Source organism: Cyprinodon tularosa, unplaced genomic scaffold, assembly GCF_016077235.1.
Source record: "Cyprinodon tularosa strain WSP-4 unplaced genomic scaffold, ASM1607723v1 ctg30, whole genome shotgun sequence".
Classification (NCBI taxonomy): Eukaryota; Metazoa; Chordata; class Actinopteri; order Cyprinodontiformes; family Cyprinodontidae; genus Cyprinodon; species Cyprinodon tularosa.
This window is the reverse complement of record NW_024039008.1, coordinates 7521037-7546780: the sequence shown is the minus strand read 5'-3', so window position 1 is coordinate 7546780 and position 25744 is coordinate 7521037. Positions and strand designations below refer to the sequence as shown.

The 25744-nt window shown below is 41.7% G+C and overlaps 1 protein-coding gene across 1 annotated transcript; it reads left to right on the top strand.

The window, feature by feature from the left end:
- Window positions 1-532: 532 nt before the first annotated feature.
- Window positions 533-11835, top strand: uhmk1 (U2AF homology motif (UHM) kinase 1). The gene is made up of 9 exons (XM_038291561.1): window positions 533-1112; window positions 3808-3937; window positions 6589-6775; window positions 6852-7043; window positions 7128-7222; window positions 7291-7367; window positions 7441-7539; window positions 11280-11368; window positions 11660-11835. The coding sequence occupies exons 1-9, from the start codon at window positions 830-832 to the stop codon at window positions 11804-11806; spliced, it is 1299 nt and encodes a 432-aa protein (XP_038147489.1). The 5' UTR covers window positions 533-829; the 3' UTR covers window positions 11807-11835.
- Window positions 11836-25744: the final 13909 nt, after the last annotated feature.

Genomic DNA, 25744 nt, shown 5'->3' with positions numbered 1-25744 from the left:
TGAACTGGGAGATGGTTGGAAGTATGATGGGAGGACCGATGGGACCATCAGAAACTGGCAGAGTTAAGATGACCTAGAGTAAATTAAAAATTATATGGGCAAATGTGATTTAGTATTATGTTGGTTTAAGTTACACAGGTTTTTTTTTTTTTTTTTTTTTTTTTTTTTTTTTTTTTTTTTTTTTGGGGGGGGGGGGGGGTGAATCGTTTTCTGTTTTCTTGCTTTACTCCATATCAGTTGGTGGCGGTAATGCACAATTCACTAGTCTGCCAACCGCCATAAAACCCCATAAGAAGAAGAAGAAGACACTGACTGGTGTAGTTCAGCCCCTCGCCGGAAGGGAGCAGACTATCAGAATGCACAGTAACCGAAGCGCAGCAGTAACGGAAGTTATCAACGAAAGTATCAACAACCTGAATCTACAACTTCAGCGAAACTTCACTGCGACCTGAAACACTAGTTTTTCGGAAGATTTAAGCAAAATTTGTTCCCTTGAGGAGTTATCGGTCATTATGGAGGAAGTTATTCGCTGTGTTTCTGTCCTTAAAATCGGTGGCTAGTGGGGCTATTTGCAGTAGCTAAGTTGGCTAACTTTATGTCAGCTGACTCGTTTTGACAGCCAACCTTCTCCTAATATGCCCCCTAATTCCTCCGCGCTCAGGCCTGTGGATGTAGCCCCGCTGTGTGCTCGCTGGCCTTGACTCGTCCAGGTGCTTCTTAGTTTGTAGCACTTTAAAGGTGAACATAGATCTGGTCTCGCAATGCCCCCACAGCTGCTCCCACCTGTCAACTAGCTGCCTCCCCCTCCTCTCCCCTTCTTCTCCCTCCCATGGCTCACTGCGTCCCACCCAAGCCGAGCTCCAAGGCCCAGCCCACGGAAAGTGTCAGCGTGGACCAGAGCATGAGGCCGGTGCTGTTTGAGATCTTCGGTGAGATCTGGACCGTCCAGTGCCGGCTCGGTCAGGGAGTCTCGGCCTCTGTTTACCAGGTGAGCTCCGGCAGAGCCGCCACTGCGGCCGTCAAGGAGTTCCAGGCCGATTCCCAGGGAGGGGACTACGGCTACCACAAGGAGAGGGCTGTGCTGGAGGACATCCAGGGACATAAGAACATTGGTAACAGCCTTTGCTCTCTGCAAATGTTTCCAGTAATAAGTCACTTTTCTGCAGGACATGCCCCGTCCATGATTCTCTGTCCTACAGATCATTTATTCAAACTTCTTAAACTGATCATTAAAACCTAAACCCCATTTTCTCTTTGGGGGTTCACATAGTACCAGCTTTTGCTGCAGCAGCAGATGTTCTGGTACATTTCTACATCTAGAGAATTAAATTATTAGTTTTTTCTTATAAAAATGCTTCAGCTCAGTTAGTTCTGATAGGATGAATCTATAAGCAAGGCTTAGTAATATTTTAACAAGTGATCTCACAAATTAGTACATCCCAACTGTGTCATGTGGCTGGACCAAAAATATCTGCCCTGGTTTAAAAACAGTATCTAGAAGGCTTTTCTTCCCTTATTTATAAAATATGTTACTATCCTAGCTCAGGGGGTAGGAACAATGATGGGGAGACCGCACAAAAGAAAGGTTTAACCATTTATTAAAGTAAATAAACGTGTTAGTGTAGGTCAGTGGTGTATGTATTGTTGGGGTGCATGAGGTGTGTGAAAGTGTACATGGATCAAATTAAACTAAAACTGGAGCAGGAGGCCAGAGGAGTCCATGGAGCGCAGAGAGAGCAAGCCATGTTCTCTGGTCCAATTTATAGGAGGCCACTGCAGGTGTGATACTCTCAGGTCCGCCACCGACTTTCTGGAAGCACAAACCAGAGGAGCAGTCTCTCCACAATAAAGGCGGCCTTGGCTGTCACAAATGGAATAGAAGAGAATAGAAAATCCCTTTATTGTCCCACAATAGGGAAGTCCTGGTTTACAGCAGCAAAAAGGTTATAGAAAAAAATGGTCACACAAATATGGACCTTAGAGAAATGTATAAGAATGACATAATAGTGAAGAGTTAAAAGATAAACACATAAAATACTGTACTGTAAAGTGTTTTAACAATATAAACTGTGCACTTGGTAAATAAAGAACCAATATACAGCAATGTAAATTTTTACAGTAATGGATATTTGCAAATAGCAGCAACATCAGAGATGTGCAAAATGACAGCAGCATGTTATTTAACGTTCTAAGGTAGAAACTGTGCAAAATCAGCATGATATCAACAACTTATCGAGGATGTTGGGAACAGTGGTGGTTCTAGAGTCTTACAGCTGCTGGAAAGAAGGATCTGTGATAACGCTCCCTGTTGCATTTAGGGTGCAGCACTCTCTCAATGAAGGAGCTCTCCAGCATGGGAAACATTATCCAACAGAGATGTTAATTTAGTTTGGATCCTTTTGTTTCCTACCTCCTGCACTGAGTCCAGAGGGCATCCAATCACAGAGCTGGCCTTCCTGATCAGCTTATCCAGCTGATTTCTCTTAGGCTAAGTTCACACTGCAGGCCTTGATGCTCATTTCCGATTTTTTTGTGAAATCCGACTTGTATGTGACCTCCTGTGCGAACTGCAGTCATAAAACGTAAGTGTCCCGCATGCGTAGTAGAGGATGCAATGACGTTACAGGCCAGCGTGCTCTGTGTTTATGGAAGTAGACATGATGGGAGTGCCGGAGTGCATCTAGCAATCTTTTCTCAACACAAGATAGTTAAACATAAATACTGCTCCCTGCATCACCGTCTGCCATGTTTGTTGTTTTTCTTGCCGCTTCTTCATAGCAAGACCCAGAATAGTGACCTTTGTCGGGTATTATTGGAGTTCGGGTCGGATGAATGCGACCTGGCCGTTCAGATGCAGGTCGAATTTGAAAAGATCGGATTCAGGACCACATAGCCAAGTGGCCTGGGTCGCACTGGAAAAAATCGGATCTGTGTTATTCAGACACTCATGAAAAGATCAGATACAGGTTGCATATGGGCCAAAAAAATCTGATTTGGGTCACTTCAGGCTGCGGTGTGAACATAGCATTAGTTACAGATAAGCCACTGCTCCATAGAAATGGCGGATGCCACACAGAGTCATAGAAGGTCTTTAGGAGTGCCCCCTGCACTCCAGAAGACCTCAGTCTCCTCAGCAGAAAGAGTTTGCTCTGACTTTTCTTCTACAGAGCCTCAGTGTTGTGAGGCCAGTCCAGTTTGTTATTCAGATGAACACCTGGGTACTTATAAGAGTCTACTATTTCCCAGCTTTCTTGTCCCCTCAGCATCATGCTGCCTCCTCCATGTTTAATTGGATGATATATCTTCAGTGTCAGTTTTCCAATGCAAAGCTTAATTGCGTCTCCGCAGAAAAGTACGTTTTTGTTCTCATCTAAAGGAGCAGCTTCTTTCTTCTCTTTATGTTCTTCTCTTACGTCTTTTCTTGCAGTTTTCTTCCAGTGCTTTAATGCACGTCTCAAATCCTTCTCTGACTGGCGATGTTCCTGCCTGACCTCTTCAATTAGCTCTACAGTGATGCATCAGGTTTTTTTTCTGACGAGAGCTCTGCGAGATTCATTAGGTTTCTAAAAATGTCATCCCTGAGCCGTCTGCAGACAGGCTTTGATGATGCTGATTTTCTAGGAACTCACCAATTTGATTGAGATAAAATCATTTAAACGTGACTTTGTTTCCTTCTAAGCACAACTGATTGTCAATAGGATGAATTAGAAATGATTTTAATAGAAAAGGCCTTTTATTTCAACCATGTCGGGTTTGTGTTGGAAAATGCGTTGAATGCTTCTATACATTTTTTCTCTTGTCTCTCAGTTACGCTGTACGGCGTATTCACCAACCACAGCTGTGTGGGCGTCGCCACCCGCTGCCTCCTGCTGGAGCTCCTGGATGTGAGCGTGTCGGAGCTGCTGGTGAGACGCAGCAGCGGCGTCAAGGGTGGGAGGTAGGGATGCACGATGTTGTCTTTTTTGCTGATATCTGATACGTCGATATTCCAAAAACTGAAGTTCTGATTTCCGATAAAAGCTGATACCAATACAAACTAATATCAAAACATGCGAGTAACAAAATTTAAGCATAACTACTTTTACCATTGTAGAGAAATTAAAAAAAACTTCAGGAAAATACAAAATGTTAACATTTATTTTCAACACCGTCTCAAACAGCATTTTGGAACCTGCTCTTTCTGAGCTTAATCTGAAAAAGTGAATTCAAACCAGATATAAATCTATTTGCTTCATAAACAGAAAGAAATAGAACCTCTCCAGTAGAGCTAGATTACACAGAAATGAGTGTGAACAAAAATGTTTAAAAAAAGGAGCGGAAAAACACTTTAAAAAGCAAATGGAACATTAATGTGCAAAAGTCACAAATAATTACAATTGTAGAGGATAAGAACACAATTTCACTTCAGGAAAACGCAACATCCATCCGTCCGTCCATCCATCCATCCATCTACCCACCCTATCGTGGTGGAGTGTCCCAATGACCTTAAGGCCTGGTTATCCTCTCGCAGCAGTGTGTCACAGTGAGTTTGTCGCAGATATTTTTGATGTAGGCCCAATATTAAAGCGTGGTCTGCGATATGTTATTCCACGCCACAACGCAAACGGGACAATCATGAACAAACTGGGTCTAGATCCGGCCGAGGCGGTGAGGAAGTGGAGGCAAGTTTGTCCGACAACGGAGGGACATGAGGGCCAAAAAGAGCGGGGATCCAGGTGGAAAAAGGGTCCCAGCGTTCCCGCACACCTCCCTCTTATAGCTGGTCCATCCTCACCAGTCGTTTTCCACAATGGCTGTCATACAAAAAAAACAAGCCCATAAGGTACCAAACAGGAAATACTCATAGTGTAGAGCAGATGTAGATTGGACCAATCAGAGGCCTCCTGTCTGTGGCACTGTTTGCGGTCACCTACAGCTTGGGAGAGGTGCAGCAGAGTGTCTGCGGAAGGACGGGGGCAAATTTGTGTTCACTGCGACACTCACGCAGACGGCCTGGTTTCTCAATATAAATCAGCCTTTAGCTATGCTCTCTGAGGGCTTTATGCCCCTAGTAGGGTCACCCAAGGCAGAAAGGTCCTAGGTGAGGGAACAGACAAAGAGATGCATAAGGACCTCTTATGGTCAGTAACACAAATGGACCTAGTGTTCCCTGGTGGCTGGGCTTTTACCCATGGAGCCTCGGCGCACAGCCCAAAGAGGAAACATCACTACTCTTAGGGGGGGACAAAGGGGTCGGGTGCAATGTGTGACGGGTGGCAGTCAAGGGTGGGGAACTTGGCCCTCTGATCCTTGGCTAGAGAGCTGGCTCTTGGTATAAAACTCAAAATGTTACACTTATTTTCAGCATTGTACCTCTCCAGTACAGTACACTGGGAGGTAAGCGCCGCCGCTGATGACAGAATGTCCCAGTGAGGCGGTTCTACCCTGAAGGTTATCTTCATGTTTTCAATGGATTTATTTCTAGAAAAGCTTCATGATGATTTCAAAAGCATTTCTGTTATTTCATCCCATCATGCAAGCAAATAATGAATGAAATGAGTTCATGAAACAATGGATGTTTACTTAGGGGTGTAAATCACATCCATCATGGCAATTCGATTAAGTATCGATTTCCTGGCCCAACGATTCGATTATTTTCGATACTCAAGAATACATCACGATACGATTCGATTAGATTAATTGGTTAATTTTTTTATTTTATTTTTTTTTTTACCTTAAAGGCTAGACAATGTTTCAAATTTGAAATAAATCAATGAAAGCTGTAATATCGTTGCATTTTTTTGAGAAACTACAGCAAATAACAGAAGTAGAAAAGTTGCCCCCCACCTATTCCTATTAAAACCTCATTCACTGAAAAATAATAATACCCCTGCGTTATAGATTCTGAAAGGCTTTGCATCAAAAAAATACTGCACAGAATCAGTGCAATGAGTGCAATGCAATACCTCGGCTCCAGACGTCCCGTCCCCTCCGCAGACGCTCCGCTGCTCCTCTCCCAAATTGTAGCTGACCGCAGACAGGAGGTCGGCTTGTTTTGTTTTTATGACCGAAATTGCAGAAAACAACTCGTGAAGTTTGACCCGCTAGAAGAGCGAGGTGCGCGAGAACGCTGGGATCATTTTTCCACCTGTATCTCCGCTCTTTTTGGCCCTCATGTCCCTCCGTCGTCGGACTAAACTCGCCCCCACTTCCTCGCCGCCTCGGCCGTATCTAGACCCACAGCGTGTAGCGCAGACCACGCTTCAATATTGAGCATAAATCAAAAATGTCTGTGTCAAGCTCACTGCAACACACTGCTGTAAGAGTATAACCAGGAAGCGAAGTAGGAGGGCAAAATAGGTTCAGCGCCACCGCAGCACGGGAGGGAGAATTACGCCCAGGAGCAAATGGATAAAAATAGACCGGAGGAAAAAAAAAACATGAATCGATTCTCTTGCGGACGTATCGATGCATCGGATCATTGGCTGTTGGATCGATGCATCGATACAAAACGATTATTATTTACACCCCTAATGTTTACACAGTTTTTAGTTTATCGTAGTTTTAAATAAAATCTACATAAATATGTCCTCTGGGGTTTTGGATCAGGTCCCAGAAGGGCCACTCCATGTGGCTGGTGCAGCACTGTGCCAGAGACATCCTGGAGGCTCTCGCCTTCCTCCACAGGGAAGGTTACGTCCACGCCGACCTCAAACCGCGCAACATCCTGTGGAGCGCCGACGACGAGTGCTTCAAGTTGATCGACTTCGGCTTGAGCTTCAAGCAGGGAAACCAGGTTGGCAGTTATGTTGGAAATGGAACATGGGCCGGAAGACGTTTGGGTTCATTCAAATTCTCTCTTCCTTTGTCAGGATGTGAAGTACATCCAGACAGACGGGTACCGAGCCCCGGAGGCGGAGCTCCAGAACAGTCTGGCCCAGGCAGGGATGGAGGGAGACTCTGGCTGCACGGCTGCCATCGACCTCTGGAGCCTGGGCGTCATCCTGCTGGAGATGTTCTCTGGAATCAAGCTGAAGGACACGGTCCGCTCCCAGGAGTGGAAGGTACTGATGCAGAACCCAATTCGACCCGGTTTGTTGATAACCCCGATGCGTTCAGATCTCACCTCCTCTGTTTCTGCCCTGCAGGACAACAGCGTCGCCATCGTCAACCACATCTTTGCGAGTAACGGCGCCACATGCCCCGCCATCCCAGTTTACCACCTCAGAGACCTTATCAAAAGGTAAGCCTGGTCTTCTAGCCGCTGCCTCTGTCCTTTCATACCGTCTGCAGTGAACTCTGTGTGTCCAGCATGTTACTCAACAATCCAAAGCAAAGATGCACCGCTGAAGCTGCCCTGCTGAGCCCCTTCTTCAGCATCCCCTTCGGTAGGTGGAGACCTTTAACACGTCTGCAGTTCCCTCCCTGTTCTTTTAACCTGTGAGCGCCTGTGTGTTTCAGCACCACACATCGAGGATCTGGTTCTGCTGCCTTCACCGGTTCTGCGTCTGCTCAACTTGATCGATGACAGCCACCTGCACAACGAGGAAGAGTATGAAGGTAGCGTGTTTTCATGCTTCATGAGCTTAAAGGAAAACATCTGCAGTAAGAAGTTGGTTCCACAGCAGAAATGGACTATAGAGATTATAAGTTGTGTTTGGTGGGAGTGGAGGCTCCCACTGTGGAGCTGGCAGCTGTCATTCAGAAAGAGAGAGACAAATCTGAGAGCTGCAGAGCATTTATTAAACTTTACCATTGAAAGACTGTGGAAGAAAAACAGTCTCATTGGAATCTGCCTCTATTTCGTACACAGAATCTTAAACACTGAATTTTCTTAGCTCTAAATTTTAACCACAGACAGGGTTCCCGCGGGTCCTTAAAAAGTCTTAAAGCTACAGTGTGTAATAATTACAGGGATATAAAGTCAGAAATTTAATATATTATACATAACTATGTTATTTATCATCACCTATGAGCTCAGCCTTTTAACCATAATATTTGCGTTGCCTTAGAATTCGTTATTTATAATTACATAGGAGCGGGTCTCGCAGCCATGGAGGCAGACATCTTTGCGCTACGGCAGCGCAGAGCCAACAAACTAGAGATCGCCCATTACGCTCGAAAATAACTACAGCAAGTTGAGAGAGATGAACTGAGACGGTACTGAACAGTAGATGGCAGTATTATGCCTGAGAAGCGTTTAGTCTGCCTGAAACCAAAGAAGAAGAAGAAGCAGGTATACTGCGCTTCAGTAACAAGAAAGGTGAACAAGGCGGCAGGCGTGAGTGACTTTGCAAACTGTTTGGCACTGTGTGGCCAAACATCAGACGAATGGAGGATCATGCCTACTCTGTATCACAACGAAAAGCGGCGGACACCGAACCCCCGTCATCTAAGGAGCGGAAACACGACGAGAATAAACGCAAGCGTGACAAGAAACGACAAAAAACACGGATCAACATTGGCACGGCATTTACACGATGGAAGTCACTGATGGAGGAAAAAGGTTTTCAAAGGGACGCTCAAGTTGCCAGTTTTCTCTTGGACAGGTAATTAATCCTACACACACAATTGTCTAATATCACTGCAGTTTTTGGAGTACAGGATGCTCAGACCTGTCTAAAACAATAACATGCTGCGTGATGATGCTGTTACTCTCCAGTATACTTATTCAGCAACGTCCCTGACGTTTCACAGGTAATGATTCAGTAATTTTCTGTAAAATAATTTTCTGGATATATACCTCGGTTACTTCTCTCCGGCTCCTTTGGAGATCTTCAAGCCTTTCCTCCTCTGCTCTCACCCCGCTGGCACCCCTCCCTCGCCTGGCCCTAGCTGCACACCCACCAAGGCCTCTCTGCCCTCGCCCTCTCCCTCACCTTGTAACCCCCGTGCCACAAACATGACTTGGACTCTGTAAACAGGGAATATATATTCTTCCAGTGAACACAATCTCGCTGTTAAACTAATGACTACAATTACTTCGTCTGTTTATATCACCATGCAAAGCAGCTCACCAAAACGTCACAACGACGTAGAAAAAATAACGGGTATATTTATTATCTTAAGTCTACATGAAATCTATACCCTACACAGACTAATGAAATACTATCTGTAAAATTATCTATGTAAACAAACCTCATCACTTGAGAAGGTAGGTGATGCGGACGTTGTGGAAGACATTTTGTCCCGTAACGCTCGCCGTACTGTAAAACTAAGGCCTTAATTGGTATTAAAATGTCTTAAATCAGTCTTTCGTAGGTCTTAATTTTTAAAACATCATAAATAGGATTTTATATTTTATATATTTTTATTACGATTTATTTTTGTAATCTAAATAAAACGTTAAAATTGACAATTTCTTTTTTTTTTTTATAAAAAAAAAAATGGCTCGCCATTATTGGTTCCGTCCCGATAGCGGAACCAAGAAAAGCGTTGTTGCTGCCGGGACATTTGGGAGATGCTGCATTTACTTTTTGTCTGGAAAATATGAGCAAGTATAAATGTAACCAAAATTGTCTCCAGCCAAGAGTTTTCTCCACGGCTAAAACCAGGGAACATACATGAGGCTCAGTGGATTTTGTGCAAGAAGCGATTCAAGCTCAGAACGATGGGAATTAAGGCAGTGGAGTCGCACATGCGAAGCGCGAAACACAAAGCGTCAAAATGGAGTTACCGAGAAACAGCCGGTATTTCTCAGTTTAGTTCCACCCTTGTCTCTGCAACGCCTCCACTTATCACCAAATCAAACATACTAAGAAAACAATACAAAGAAAAATAGCTGCAAAAAAGACTTAGCACTGGTTATGTTGTGGCTTTAAAACTGATTTGTTTTGTTCCCTGCTAAAACAAAGTTTGTGAATTCAGTTAAATAATTGTTAAAATATATCTGTCATTTGTGTGTTTTTAGCTTTCTTCCTGTATGGGAAGTTTTTCAACATTTGAAACATTAGTGCAGTGGTTTATGTTAAAATAAACCTTTGGGTTAAGTTGTCGCAAGCAGGTTTTTCTTGTGTTTCTTGTGAATTTGGTCTTAAATTTTTATTTCAAGTGGCATTAAAAAGTCTTAAAAAGTCTTGAATTTAACTTGCCTTATGCTGTAGGAACCCTTCACGGAATATTTTTACATGTTGAATTTTACATATTCAACTGTTGTGTCATGTGATCAAATGAGCTAATTTCATTGGCTAGAAGCTGCTCAAGAGCATGAAGTGTAGATTGCTTTGTGTTGACCAGATAGGTCAACACATTTGCATTTTGAAAATTTTTTTTTTTTTTTTTTTGCAGGTGAATTTTTACCAGATAAAAATTCAGTGTAAGGAATTAAATGTGTAAAAAATTCAGCGTTTAAAAAAAGGCAGATTCCAATGAGACTGTTTTTCTTCCATAAAAGACTGTTTAAAGTGACACTGAAGCATCTTTCAGTCGTTGTAATGACTAAGTTAAGTTAATTAAGTTAAACACCAGATTTTGGGCTAAATCAATGTAACATATTTTGTGTATAAAGCCAGGCATACACTGTACGATTTTTTTGCCCTTTTCGGGCCGACTCTCCAGTCGTGTGAGAATTTTTCAATCAACTTTCAGCCTGATCGTTCATGGTGTAGTGTACAGGGGGTAACGAGGGGCGATCAGCCTCTCAGGATCACCTCCCGATCAGGAATCGTAAGGTTGGGAGAAAATCAAACTTGTTTGAAATTCAGTCGGCCGTCGTGGGAAAATCTCTCAATGGGCAAACAAGGATTCTTCTTTCTCTGATGAAAACACAGAAGCATGGCGGGAGTGCGAGTGAATAAAGTTCTTTCTGTAAAATTGACAGACCGTAGAAACCATGTTTGCTCAACCGTGTCATCTCCAAATACATCATCTCCTTTTCTTTTTAGCGGTTTAAGCACAAAATTGCACAAATTCCCAAGGCATATTCCTGTTCTACTCGTTTGGCTTCCGGATAAACGAGTCCCAAGTAGCGCGATCTCACTGCGGAGCTGAGTACCACATGGTTTTTAGTTGTACAGTGTTAGCAGGTAGATCGCATCAGAGCATTGAGCCACACAGTGTGAGAACAAACATCGTGAGCTCACACTGTATGAGGAAACCCTGCAGTAGAAGGAGGAAGAGTAATCCACAGATTACTCTTCCTCCCTCTACCTGCCGGGGTCATAATGTTTTGACCTCAATGTTTTATTGTTTTTAAGGTTATCTTAGCAAATTAGATTAATTTAAAGTAGGAAAACAGTTTATTACCAGAGTAAATGGAAAAAGAAGCTGAACACCTAAGCAGTTTTGTGTGTTTTTCCCAGACATACTGGAGGACATGAAGGAGGAGTGCCAGAAGTACGGCTCTGTGGTTTCTCTGCTCATTCCTAAGGAGAACCCTGGAAAAGGGCAGGTAAGAGCATTTCCTGCCCGTTCAGTGAGACTCCAGAAAGCATTTTATCAGAGTTTATACATTAGGATACATTTAGAATTAAACAGTGAGCTGAGAACACACAGTGCCAAAAAGTAGGTATGCTGCGTATGCAACACATAGGGGCTCTGCACATAACCCCCTCTAGAAACGTGATTTTCTAGTTAGCATCTTCTATATTTAACAGTATAAAACTGGTTTACTGGTTGGCGATTTTCTTTATTCGGACCCCGCTGATTTTTACCCCTGCTTTAAATCCTCCCCCTCTTCCAGGTGTTTGTTGAGTATGCGAACTCCAGCGACTCCAAAGAAGCTCAGCGGCTGCTGACGGGGCGCACCTTCGACGGGCGCTTCGTGGTGGCCACCTTCTACCCGCTGAGCGCCTACAGAAGAGGTTACCTCTACCAGACGGTGCAGTGAAGATCATTTCAGACCACTGGGGGGGGGGGGGGGGGGGGGGGGATGTTTCCACCTCTTGAAGCTGATCATAATGCCTCCTCTGTAGGATTATAATAGTGATTCTACTTAAACTGAGACTATTTAACGTTGGAGACGACATATTTGCTGCTGAAATTCTAGTCATCTGTGTTCAGCTTTCCTGTGGTTTAGCAACCAGCTGCAACGCTTCCAGGCCGCGTGGCTGACGTTTCACTGAAGCAAAAAGAGAGCCGACCGTCTGCTTGAAGCGTGTATCCATCAGCAGAGCGGCGAGGAGCCTCCAGAGGGAGGAGCATGTTGAAAACGCTCCTTTGAAGTGTTTCTATGTGTTTTCAGACGCTTTTTATCATCAAACTATAATCCTGAGAAGGAAGCATGTCGCCTCTCTGGAGGCTGTTTATTTCAGCTGTTTGTAGCAGATGATTCTGCTGCCCCCCTCTGGCTGCTTTGAGGAAGTGGCTCTTCCGTCAGGATTAGCAGTAGAACAAGCCTGCTGCTGCTGCTGCTGCTTATCTTAGCAGACCACAGCCTGTTCTGTAGCTCCTCATTGACTGTGCTTCCACTCATGAAAGCATGGCTTCATGTTTTTATTGTAGCTCTGAATGAGATTTCAGGTCCCTTCCTGAATTGTTGCTTCCTCCACTGTCTGGGGAGAAGAAAGGCTTTGATTTCTCTGTTTCTGATGTGGATGGATATAGAAAGTAGAGGATTTTTTTTATTTTATTCCCTCTGGTCTACCTTCTATTCAACCTTCTATCCGACCTCCCTTTTCCTCCTTCAGTCACCTTCGTATCCTTGCTACCTTCCTCCTGTCCTTCCTTTGTTTGTTTCCTCCTTAAATCAGATGCGGACCTAAAATAGATATTTCTAGATTCATTATTATCAGACTTTTTTGTTGGGATTTTTTTTTTTTTGTGTGTGTTGATGCTGCTCCAGTTCAGCTGAGTTTCTGTTGGTGGTTCAGGTTCAGGTTCTGCTGAAGTGGCTGTGAGGAGAAACCTGAACGATGGTTTGGGTTTAACTGTCTAAGCCACAGCGCTGTTGAGTGGAGAACTAAACACCATAGAAGGTGATAAAAGGAGAGTTATTTTTTTGTTTTAGTGTTTGTTCACCTTGATTAGTCTGGATAAAATGAAGCTGGGTAGCTTCTTTTTTTTTTGCAGCGTTTCTGACTTCCTGAGTTCTTCATGTTTCAGTTCTACTTTGTGATAGGTTTCCATGGTGATCACCAGCCTCTTTAACCTTTAAGCTGCTGCTTTGGCAACAGGAAATAAAGTTTGTTTGTCCCTATTAGAAACTTCAGTTTCTAATAGAATTAAATTGAAGAACTGAAAAAAAAAATCCCTACAAATGATGAGAAGCAGCTTTGGAGTCGGCAGACTCTGCTCTCTGATCTGTAAACTTTCATCCCCTCTGCTCCAGAAGACGTTCTCTAATCTGCCTAGCAACAAGCCTCGGTTTATTTTAATCTGTTTGGAAATAATCAGATTGATCTTCCTTCATCAGTTTGTCTACATATTTCTATCTGCTGGGAAGGTTTACGAAGGAACATGAAGGTGATGCGAAGAAAATCCAGCATGGAGTTTAAACTGGGCGTCAGGCAGGCGCCGCTGGATGGCTTTTTCTAATAGATTTCTGATCAAATAGGAGAAGGAAAGCTGCCCACCGTTTAGATGCTAACAGATGAGCAGAAACTTGTAATCAGTCAAAGAGAGGAACCTGGAAATGGAAAGGAGAATTTCCATTAAGTTTACAGGCTGGAGGCGACGCTTGTTCTGCTTTCTTTGTTGTGTTGCTCCTTTATCTCATTTTCCCTGCTTGGTTTAACCTCGATGGTTCGTTAATGAGTGAGAAAAATGCTCAGGTTTAAGCGAACAGGCATCCAAAGTGAAGTGCTGCTTCTTTTAGCAGTGATTCTTTGCCGACGTTTAGACCTGAATGTTTAGGTTTTAGATGCACAACATGCAAAAGAGAGTAAAAATATCTCAGAAATATACATTTATAATATAAATCAACATTTTCTTTAAATGGCCTTTTTGCTTCTGAAAGATAAATAGTTGAGGCAAAATTATTGCCTTAAGCAATACAGATATAAAAATGCAAACACACCCATTCAGAGATTTTTAGAGAACATTAAACACTGGAACTGGAAAACTTTTTTAAATATCCCAGATAAATCATCAACAAAAAACAAACGTTAAATGAAACGGACATTTAGTCTGTACAGAAAAGAAAAAATTAAATTCAATAAAACTGAACAAGTTCATAGTCAGGTGTAAATAAACTTACCAGGACTGAAACAATCATAGGAAATGTGTAAACACTGCATTTAAAATGAAAAAAAAAAAGAACCTCTCAAGTAACACACTTTTATTTTTCAGTTTGCTTTAATTCGGTATAAAATCTTCTGTAAGACTGTTGCATCTGAGAAAAACACAAAGCTCTGCGTTGATATAGATGTTTCTTGTAGTAAGCAGCCTCCGACTTCTTCTCTTCAGCCATGGGGCTCTCTGAGGCCGGCAGCGAGGCCATGCTACCGGATGCTATTGCTAACTCCTCACTACATAGAGAGGGGGGACAGATGCTGAGGCACCTGAAGAGAAGGAAAATAACCAACTGTTTGAAGAGAAATTGAGTAAATATTATGGGATAAGTAGATTAATTGCTTTTTGCAACTGACTTACTTTAAATACATCCGGCCGATGCGTCTGTCTGTAGTCTAAATACTTTGCTTTCTGGTAGATAAATCTTATTCTCCTTCACTCAGCAACAACATCCCCACTAAGAGGGGCGCTGACTTGGACATGCTGAAATAAATGTGATCAAACTGCTGCTTTATTAATCAAAAGAGCAGAATGAATGGAATAGAAAACAGGCTGCAGGTAGGAAAGGAAAGGAGCCACCAACCCGAATGACTTCATTGGTTCAGTTAAAAATAAATACTGCATCATCTAGATGGCGAAACTTAGAGAATGTATTTCTGTCTGTTTACTGAAGCTTTAAAGGAAAGACGTCACATCTTGCACTAAGAGTCCAACCAGTTCATTCTGGTTTGCTTATTTTGCCGTTTTAGTTCCGCCAGATCCAGGTTAGTCTGATAAACAGTATCCTGGTTTGATTTCATCATTAATGGTTCATGTTTACTCTGAGGAGCAGCTCTAGAACTTCAGAGCTGGTTAGAAGTGACACTCAGTAAAAGCATAAAAGTGACTGAAAAAAAGTGCTATTTATTTGTAACATTCATGTAGTAACACTGCACTCCTATAAGATATATATATATATAGATGGATATTTTTTTAGCTGGTTTGTAGATGTGTTTAATGGCTTTAACTCTCACTCTGAGTTTGAGATTTTAGTGAAAAAATGTGAACCCAAACCTGCCTTTTCATCTTTTTCTGCATAAACAGGAAACATGCTTTAAGGTCAGGTCCCTCCTTTGAACAAACCAAAGTGACGTAACCAGTGAGGGTTTAGACGCTCAGCTGTAGGACAGAAAGATTAACTCGTCTCAAACACTAAAGGGACGATCACAGCAGACTGGGAGGCAGCGAAGTTTTTACAGTGGTGCGTCCAGCGTTGGTTGATTCACATTTCAACATCCTGTCGCAAAAGATCAGCTGGTATGGCAAGCTGTTTAACATTTATTCAGAAAGTTTAACTATCTGGATTTACTTTCCTTAACTTTAAAAATAAAAACTGTTGAGGTCATCTAAAAAAACTTTATGGTAACCGTTTGAGTAAATGTACCTCAATTTTATTAGTAAAGTATATCTAATTTCAGTATCTAACAAACCAAGAAAAACTACTCAAACTTAGTCATTTCAATACAGATAAAACTCAGGCTGGTGTTAAACTCGACCTCCATGTTGGAAGGCAGCCGTGTGGCACACTGCGCCATCATCAGGCTGTTACCCTGCTCTTTGAACAGTTTGGAATGTGATTGACTATCCGTCTGAAACAAGATCGCTGACTTTTCAAACAGGGAAAAATAATCTGCCATCTTTAGAGATTTATTATGATGTTTAATTAACAGTTTGATTTAAAGGTATACTATGCAACCGGTGTTGATTTTCCAGCGAGGCTCCCCCCAGAGGGCGAAAGTAAAAGTGCACTGTCGTAAATATGCTCAGCTGTTCTCCTGGTTTCTCCGTCAAGCCAGGTGTGGTTGTTTTGAGCTTAGCAGACAGGTGAACGCAACGAATCACCATGTCTACTGTGGTAAGTGACTATTTTGTTCCAATTTTCGAGTTTGAAAATTCTCGCTGGTTCCGCCATGATAACTGCACAAATATCGCCACTGCGCTAGCAACGAGCATGCCTTTCACTGGGAGCGTGTAGCAGTTCTCGTCATAAAGCAAAACCGACTCTCGCGACGCACGAGACTTCTGAGCCTGTGGGTGCGGGCCGAGGGCTCCTGCAATTGCAAGTACGGTATTTCCCCTCCAGACCACCAGGGCGGCCGAGAAAACCTTTGTTCGACCTGAAATTACTCATTTAATCATCCAAAACGTTATGGAACACATTAATTAACTAAAAAAAGTTGCATAGTATGCCTTTAAGGAACACGTAACAAGCATCATCTCCAGGCACCTTATAGAGGAAATAGATTGGTTCAAAGGTTTTATCAAAGAGAACCAGCAGATTGGATCCAGTCATTGAATAGAAAGCAAGGCAGTTACTTCCTGATACGTGTTCTCATTGCTTTGTTTAAAATCTTTGCCTACATTTATTTTATTTTTAGAGATTTTTTTGCGTTTAATTAGCTACTGTGAACTGAAAGGTAGCATTTACCCATTATAATCTAGCTAGTTTGCTACCTAATATGTAATTTTGAAATAATGATTTTCATGGATTATATTTACCATCCAACAAAATCATTGCTTAGAGGGTAGATATCTATAACATCATTCTGACACGTCAAAACTGCAGTTTTCTAGTTTTGATGTAGTGAATTTATATTGCAGATATGGTGATAAATATCAAGTCTAAGATTATATATAATAATACAGCCATATGACTGCATAAACAGCTGGCTTCACCACGTAATCAAATAGGAGTGTTCAGTCGAATGTTCAGTCGCTCCTGAACGCGCCTCTACGGAGACAAAACGTGCTGCGTTCAAAGATCTGCACTGATTCAGGGATGCATCTGAAAATGTGACTTTATGACAGATGGTTGGTTTTAGAGAGGCAGTATTTTCTAGAAAAGAACAAAAAAAAAAATTATCATGTTTAAGGACATGGCTTTTATGTTCCTGAATGATCCACATCGCAGGCGTTGGACGCCCTCAGGTGTTAAATTTGCACAGAAACTCTAATCCTCAGATAAAAAGTCTCTCATTAAATCAGACCAACCTGAGATGTGGAGTGTGGGGCTGCTTGGGACATCTAGTGGCTGAAATGTTGTACTGCAACAAATGCTGACTGTTTCCCACCTGGAAACATGCAAAAACTTGATGAGTTTGTACTTCTTGGCCTATGATAGAAATGATGCTCCATCTATTATGTGTTGAAGAGAACTTGGTAAGGATTACTTTGACCCAGTTTAAAGGGTAATGATCTTCGTGTCTCTAGCTGCCAACGTGAGGTGAAGATGATCCATTCATGCCTTAAAGTGTTTGATTTTAGCACAGCTTTGCCTCATTTGAAGATTTGAAGTAAGGGTGTTTTAGTATCCAACTCAGCTCTCGGTTTCTCTCTTTCTATGCATTTGTTTGGATTAATAATGTTAGTATCCAGCTTTTAAAAGAGAAAAAAGATTAAAAGCAGTTGTGCTGCGATAGTCAGCGCTTTTTTGTAACTGTTTGTATATAAAGGCAAGAACACAGAGTCGACTTGGTGTCTGAAGTGGGATCTGAGATCAGATTATAACGTCAAACTCTTCCATCAAACACCCGTTTAGTGAGATTGAGTTTCCCTTCCATGTGTTTCCTACACAGGAAACTAAGAGCACAGGTGCTGGTTCCAGATGGAAAGCATGTAGGCTTAATCTTGTCCATTAAAGACTCACTTCTCTTTACATTGTCTACGTTTAGATATGTGATATCCCAACAGAACGTAGTGCATACCTGCAAAGAAGAGAATTCATTTGTAGAATGTGCTTTTCTTCTGGCCTGCAGCTGTAATCATTGAGAATGAGCCTCTTTGCACACATAAAGACTGAAATGTCCACCTTTCATCTCCACAAGACACAAGCTCGGTCCGACTGGGTGGAGGATGTCTGTCTGTGAATCGCAGCTTCCACAGTTGCTACGGGCTGGTTCAAACGGCTAAATAATCGCATCGATTTCTGCCCAGAGTTCTGATATGAGGAGCTTCTAAGGACCCATAATCTGGGATCATCCTGCTGTGTGTGGTGTCCTGGTCAGGCAGGAATCAGGGGAATCCACCATGTTGGATTGTCTTAGCTATCCTGCAGCCTAGAGCATAAAAAAATGCTGGAGTTTGAAATTCTGAACTTCTGTAGATCAACAAATGAAAAGATCTGATCCGAGATCTGATCCAGGATCTGATCCGAGATCTGATTTAGGATCTGATTTAGGATCTGATCCAAGATCTGATCCAGGATCTGGTCCAAGATCTGATCCGAGTTCTGATCCAAGATTTGATTTAGGATTTGATCCAGGATCTGATCCGAGATCAGATTTAGGATCTGACCCAGGATCTGATCAAATATCTGATTTAGTATTTGATCCAGGATCTAATCCAGGATCTGATCAAAGATCTGATTTAGGATTTGATCCAAGATCTGATCCGAGTTCTGATCCGAGATTTGATTTAGGATTTGATCCAAGATCTGATCCGGGATCTAATGCGGGATCTCATCCAAGATCTGATTTAGGATCTGATCCAGGATCTGATCCGAGATCTGATTTAGGATCTGATCCAGGATCTGATCCAAGATCTGATTTAGGATCTGATCCAGGATCTGATCAAATATCTGATTTAGGATTTGATCCAGGATCTAATCCAGGATCTGATCAAAGATCTGATTTAGGATTTGATCCAAGATCTGATCCGAGTTCTGATCCAAGATTTGATTTAGGATTTGATCCAAGATCTGATCCGGGATCTAATGCGGGATCCTATCCAAGATCTGATTTAGGATTTGATCCAAGATCTGATCCGGGATCTAATGCGGGATCTCATCCAAGATCTGATTTAGGATTTGATCCAGGATCTGAACCAAGATCTGATCCGGGATCGCTCTAAACCAGGCCAGCTGCTTCCCTCTGTGAACAACTTGGTTTGTGTTTGTTGGAGCAGAGCTGCAAAGCTTCTATTTGTGACCTCCACATCCAGTCAATAACTGGAACAGGATATGAATCTCAGACACATTAAATGTCTCTTGGATTGTTTTCATCTTTTGTCTCTCTTGATTGATTGATTCGCTTTTTAAAAATGGGGAAGAAAATCTCAGAGGCTGCTTGTTGATTCAGCTGCAGGTGAAGAAGGGCAGACGGACACCAAAGCGACGTTCTCACGTCAGCTGGAACGTTCAGAGGATTTGGGATTGGTTCTTAATGAACGTCTGCTTCTACAGCCACCTTAGGGTCATGATTTGCACGGATATCATTTCCCATTTCCTGCCTTAACCAGTTTGTTTTGAATCCAACCCTCTGACCTCGTTTCTTCTAAATAGTTTGGAGGAAAAAGTAGCTCAGCTCTTAGAATCAACACAGTCAATCCAAATCCAATTGGATCAAACCAAAGCATTGCACATTATTGTTACTGTTAGCAACTTGAGTTGTCTGATAAAATCATGAGACAATCTGTAGAACAATTGTGGCCTTTTGGGATGGAAGTCTTCCTGTCAGGATGGTTTTGAAGAAGAAAAGTAGGGATGTCTTGGTTCTTGAGTGGAAACTGGTTTTATTTCTGTTTTTCCTGAAGCTCCTCTGAAGCATCACACAGGTGGCGGAGTTCGATCCTTTAAGTTTTTGAACCAAACGTGAAGCACAATGGCTGATTCATGTGAAGCTGAGTTATTCTCCATCTGTGACACTCATGCTGTTTGAGAAAATCCTAATAAAACTCTGAACTTTCACCTCTTTGTGCTTCTTTATTTCATCCCCGAAGTTTTGAACAGTTTCCAGCCTGAATCTTCTCCCTAGGATCTCATGAAGTTCTTCATTGTGAGAAATGGAAAACATAAAAAGCATTTCTAGACATTTGGATGATCCAGAGAATCCAAAAGGTCTACAGGCTCGGCTCTTTAGCTCTATCTCTCCTTCCAGTACATCTGAAGCTGCTACAGGTTGATGAAATGTCTGTAATGTTCAAACAGACTGCAATCCTCCTTCTCTTCCATCCTGACTAGTCTGCCAGTTCCTGCTGCTAACACCCATCCCATTAGCCTCGTGAGACCATCCTGATCTCGCGAGCTTTCAAGATTTCACTCGCAGATCAGTCTGGAGACTCTCCGTTGAAGAAAATTTGGAGCCGTTCACCAAACGAACGTCCAATCAGCATTGGCTTTGAGGCGGGTTGAGGTGTGACGCAACGAGAAGCGCGACAGTTCAGTCTAAAGAACATGGCGGCTTCAGCCGATGAAACTAGCGTTAGCGTGGCTATCAAGCAAGTTTTATCGGAATTACAGAGTATCTCTTCACTGAAAGAAGAGCAAAACACTGCTCTGGAGGCTTTTCTCAGAGGAAAAGATGTTTTTGCTCTTCTCCCGACTGGTTTCGGCAAGAGTTTGATCTATCAATTGGCTCCTCTTCGTCGTCGCTCTGTTACGTCATATGCTTCGTTGATCTGATTGGTTTATTTGGCCCGTCTATCACCAACATAGGCCAATCAGCTAACCAGTATTTTCGCCCCTTCCCAAAATTACTTCTACGGAAGGTTTCCAGATGGATATGCGGAACAAATCCATCTGGCGGAGTCAGGTTACCATTCCATAGCATGCTGCTGCCACCACTGTCAAGTGTTTCAGTAACTGCGCCCCACACTTGAAAGGGGTGGACATGACTTTAAGAGTGTTGCTGGATGTACTCAGACAGAGCCGTAGAGACTTTTTCCATTCTTATTCCCCCATTTAGTGGTCAGTCTTACCAACAGTCAGGTAAAAACCTTAGGACAGAAAGACCGTTAGGATGGTTAGTGAACACATAAATGGCATCAGAATAATTGAACCATTCTAATCTGCATGATTACATGACAGAGTTTTACAAAATGTACACCAATATTGCACCTTGCACAAACATTTAACCATAAATACCAAACAATATAACCCCATAAAACACAACATGGATACACATTTCCCAAATTACTTACACCACTGCAGCCATTTCAAATCAAATGAGGAGGACTCCAATCAAACTCCAAGCAAATTAGACATACTAAATTAAACACAGCAGCAGCAGTAAGATCCTATATAAAAGTCAGATTGCTTACTGGCTGCCTCTTCAGTTTTTTGACACGGGTCCTCAATGGCCAATTTGTGCTTCTGACTCAGCCTCTGCAACAGTCAAATCTGTCTCTGTGCACACCTCACAAAACTCCTGGCTACATGTTGGACGGTCACAAATCCGCACAGACCTCAAGCGGAAGTGCGCAGACAAAAAGCAGCTGTGATTGGTTCTTGGTATGGCTTTCCGGCTCTCTGTGTGGTCGTCCTCGATTCGGTGTAAAATCTGAGAACAACTACAATGGACAACTATGACGATAGGTTACTCGAGACCGACGGTGCAGAAGCTCGTACTCATACTCGTACTCGTCGTCTCCCGCTTTATCCGGAACTGGGTCGCGGGGGCAGCAGACTAAGCAGAGACTCCCAGACTTCCCTCTCCGCAGACACCTCCTCCAGCTCTGTTGGGGGAAGCCCTAGGCGCTCCCAGGCCAGCCGAGAGACATAGTCTCTCCAGCATGTCCTGGGCCGTCCCCTGGGCCTCCTCCCGGTGGGACATGCCTGGAACACCTCCCGAGGGAGGCGTCCAGGGGGCATCCGAAGAAGATGTCCGAGCCACCTCAACTGACTCCTCTCGATGTGGAGGAGAACCGGCTCTACACTGAGCCTCTCCCGAATGACCGAGCTCCTCACCCTATCTCTAAGGGAGAGCCCAGCCACCCTGCGGAGAAAGCTCATTTCAGCCGCTTGTATCCGGGATCTTGTTCTTTCGGTCATGATCCAAATTTCATGACCATAGGTGAGGGTAGGAACGTAGACCGACCGGTAAATTGAGAGCTTTGCCTTTTCGCTCAGCTCTCTCTTCACCAGGGCAGACCGGTGCAGCGTCCGCATTATTGCAGCAGCCGCACCGATCCGTCTATCGATCTCCCGCTCCATTCTTCCCTCACTCGTGAACAGGACCCCAAGATACTTGAACTCCTCCACTTGAGGCAAGGAAGCATACCAGTTAAACTTTTTCGTGACCAGACCCAAGTGACATTTGCAGAAGTCTAATCTGCCCTTTACACAACTTGCATGAATTAGCAGCTGCCTTCCTAGGTGTCATTTATGCCTGCACTAGTGTCAGGCAAAGCACTTCAGGTGTGCACACCAATAGCCCCGCCCTGGGCTGCCACCAATTAGCAGGTCAGTGCAACAACCACCGTGCTTCATTGCAGCAGTGGTACGGTCCTCAACCACTATTCAGTCTCTGCTTCCTCAGACCAGAGAACTCTGTTTCTCCTGATCTGAGCTCCATGATAAGTGGATCTGGCTATGATTGCTGGATTGCTGCAGAGATGTGGAAGGTTCTTCCCACAGAGGAGCGCTGAGCTCTGATACAGCTGGTGTTATGAGGACCAACCATCTTCACACAAGGTTGAGGCCCCTGGGGTCACTGGACCTTCAAAGCAGCAGAAAAGTTTCTGGATCCTTCACTAGGTTCGTGTCTGAAGACAATCCAGTCTCAGAGGAATAGAGACGGTTCCTCTGACTTGTTCACCGACACCCACTGTAGGACCTTGCATAGGAAGGTAGGAGCCTTTGTTGGTCAGGACCAGTCTGCTGAATTTACCTCAGGATCCACTGAATACAGGAGCAGGCAGCTCCAGTGCAAGAGGACGACTGCAGGATGAATCGCTGCTCCGGTTACTAACCAAACTGCTGCAGTGGATTTGATTCACCAAGAGGAACGGGGAGAAACAGACCTGTAGTTCAGTTCTTATACTATTTTGTTCCAATTTGAAATATTTTCTGGCTTGAAGATGTAATTTATCCTAAAATAAAAATCCATTACAATAAAAACTAAAGCCAGTCAAAGGGGACAGTGGTGCAAGACCACATGATGTCACTAACATCTGCTGGTTAATCTAAACTTATTGCCCATTGATGCAACAACATCAGCAAACTTACTATGCATATACAATGGCTTCTGACTGATGGTTAATGTGACTCGGAGGCTGCAAAATGTCCCAAAAGGCAACATTTAAAAAGCTCATGTTTCTATGGACCCTGAATTAAGTTGGATCAAAGAAAATAAGGTTTTATACAAAAGTTTAATGTTTCTGGTGTTTAGAATAAGAGGTAAATATAAAATAAAGATAATCTAACAGATATTATGTCATTGTACATTCATGATTCAGTAACAGATTATATATTTGATTTATTTGAGATTAAATGAATTTTTAAGTTGATTAAAAAATAACTTTTTTCAAGTGTTAAGATCTCCCACTTAGCAGATGGAAACTGATCCCAGAAAGACTGAAGCTAAAAGTGTATCTCCATTTTTTAAAGCATAGATCAGACTGTAACAATTAAAATAATGAAATAGGTCCAAGAGGCCAATCAGTTATAGTGTGTGCGCCAAAGCATATCATCATAAACGCTGCAAAAACGATCTAGAACACTGCAAAAAATCTAAATCTAGATAAGTAATTTTTTCTTAAAATACGTTGTTTGTTCTTGAATTGAGGAAGTAAAAGAGACATCTTGCCAATGGAACAAGAGAATTTACACTTAAAATAAGAAAACACAATTGCATTGTCTTATTTCAAGTGTATGTTATCGAATTATCTTATTTTAAGAGTAAAATTACTCATTCCATTGGCAATATATCTCATTTACCTACTCAAATTAAGGGTGAATACACTTAATTTAAGAAATTTTTACTTAATTCTAAATCGTTTTTGCAGTGAAATAATTAAAAATTTCTTGAATTGAGTCTATTTACCCTGAATTTGAGCAGGTAAATAAGACTTAGACAGATTTTATTTGTCTTTTTTTTTTACACAAGTGTAAATACAAAAAATTAATTTCGTTTGGAAAGAGCTTTCTGGACAATTTCTAACAGTTCTAATGTTTTTTTAATTTTTTTTATTAGATACTTTTTTTAAGAAAAAATGACTTATCTAGATTTATATTTTTTCCAGTGTAGCACACTGGAAACACAATCCAGAAATAAGTAAAAAAATTTCTTAAATTAGGTGTATTTACTCTTAATTAGAATAGGCAAATGAGATAGTTTGCCAGTGGAATGAGTATTTTTACTCTTAAAATAGGATAATTTGATAACATACACTTGAAATAAGACAATGGAATTGCGTTTTCTTATTTTAAATCTAAATTGTCTTGTTCCATTTGCAAACAGTCTCTTTTACCTCCTCAATCTAAGAATAAAAGCACTTATCTTAAGAAAAAAATGACTTATCTAGATTTTTATTTTTTCCAGTGTAGCACACTGGAAACACAATCCAGAAATAAGTAAAAATGTCTTAAATTAAATCTACACAAGTGTAAAAACAAAAAGAAATTTCGTTTGGAAAGAGCTCTCTGGACAATTTCTAACAGTTCTAATGTTTTTTTTATTTTTTTTATTAGATACTTTTTTTTAAGAAAAAATGACTTATCTAGATTTATATTTTTTCCAGTGTAGCACACTGGAAACACAATCCAGAAATAAGTAAAAAAATGTCTTAAATTAAGTGTATTTACTCCTAATTAGAATAGGTATATGAGATAGTTTGCCAGTGGAATGAGTATTTTTACTCTTAAAATAGGATAGTTCGATAAAATACACTTGAAATAAGACAATGGAATTGCGTTTTCTTATTTTAAATCTAAATTTTCTTGTTCCATTGGCAAAATGTCTCATTTACCTCCTCAATCCAAGAATAAATGCACTTAATTTAAGAAATAATGACTTATCTAGATTTCAATTTGGGCAACCGTGTAAAACCGTCCATGAATGGCTGAAATGTGTTCAGGATCTCCATATTCCAGGTGATTATCTAATTATTGAATCCAGGGGAGGATCTAGGATTCTAGGAGATCAGGGCCTTAGCCCCGAGGGTGAAGATGAGAGAGTAGACTTTCTTCTAAATCCCGTTCTAATGTAAAATATGACAGATTACTGGATTAAAGAAATTTCTACTATACTACATGCTATCACACATAACAATTCCCCCTCGATTACATGGGAAGAAATGAATTCACCTGCAAGTCTTTAACTGTGTTTATCCCTCTCTTCATCAACAGCAAACTCTGTGGATTTGGTCACATTTGATCATTATTTGCCAAAGTTATCAGAGGGAAATCATATATTTTAGCCACCTGATAGAATCCGTTTCCCCACAACATGGGAAAAAAATAAACAAATCCAGTGAAACTGTCATTATTTTTCATATATCATGTTTAAAACATTTATTATTTTATATTTTTAAATCCAAAATAGTTGTTGGATTATCTTTATTTAATGTATTTTTATTCTCAATTCCAAATGTCTGCAATAGCATTGCTCCAGACATTTGGAATTAAGAAACATCTTCAAACTTGGAAAACAATGCCCAGTGGTTTTGGTTTGAACTTTTTTTTTTGGAATATTTATGAATTGTTAGATAAACATTTAAACAGAAAATATATTTCATAAAGATAATCAAAAGGGGAACGGATTCTATCAGGGGGCTAAAATATACGATTCCCCCCTCATAACTTTGGCAAATAATTATCAAATGTCACTAAATCCAGAGGATT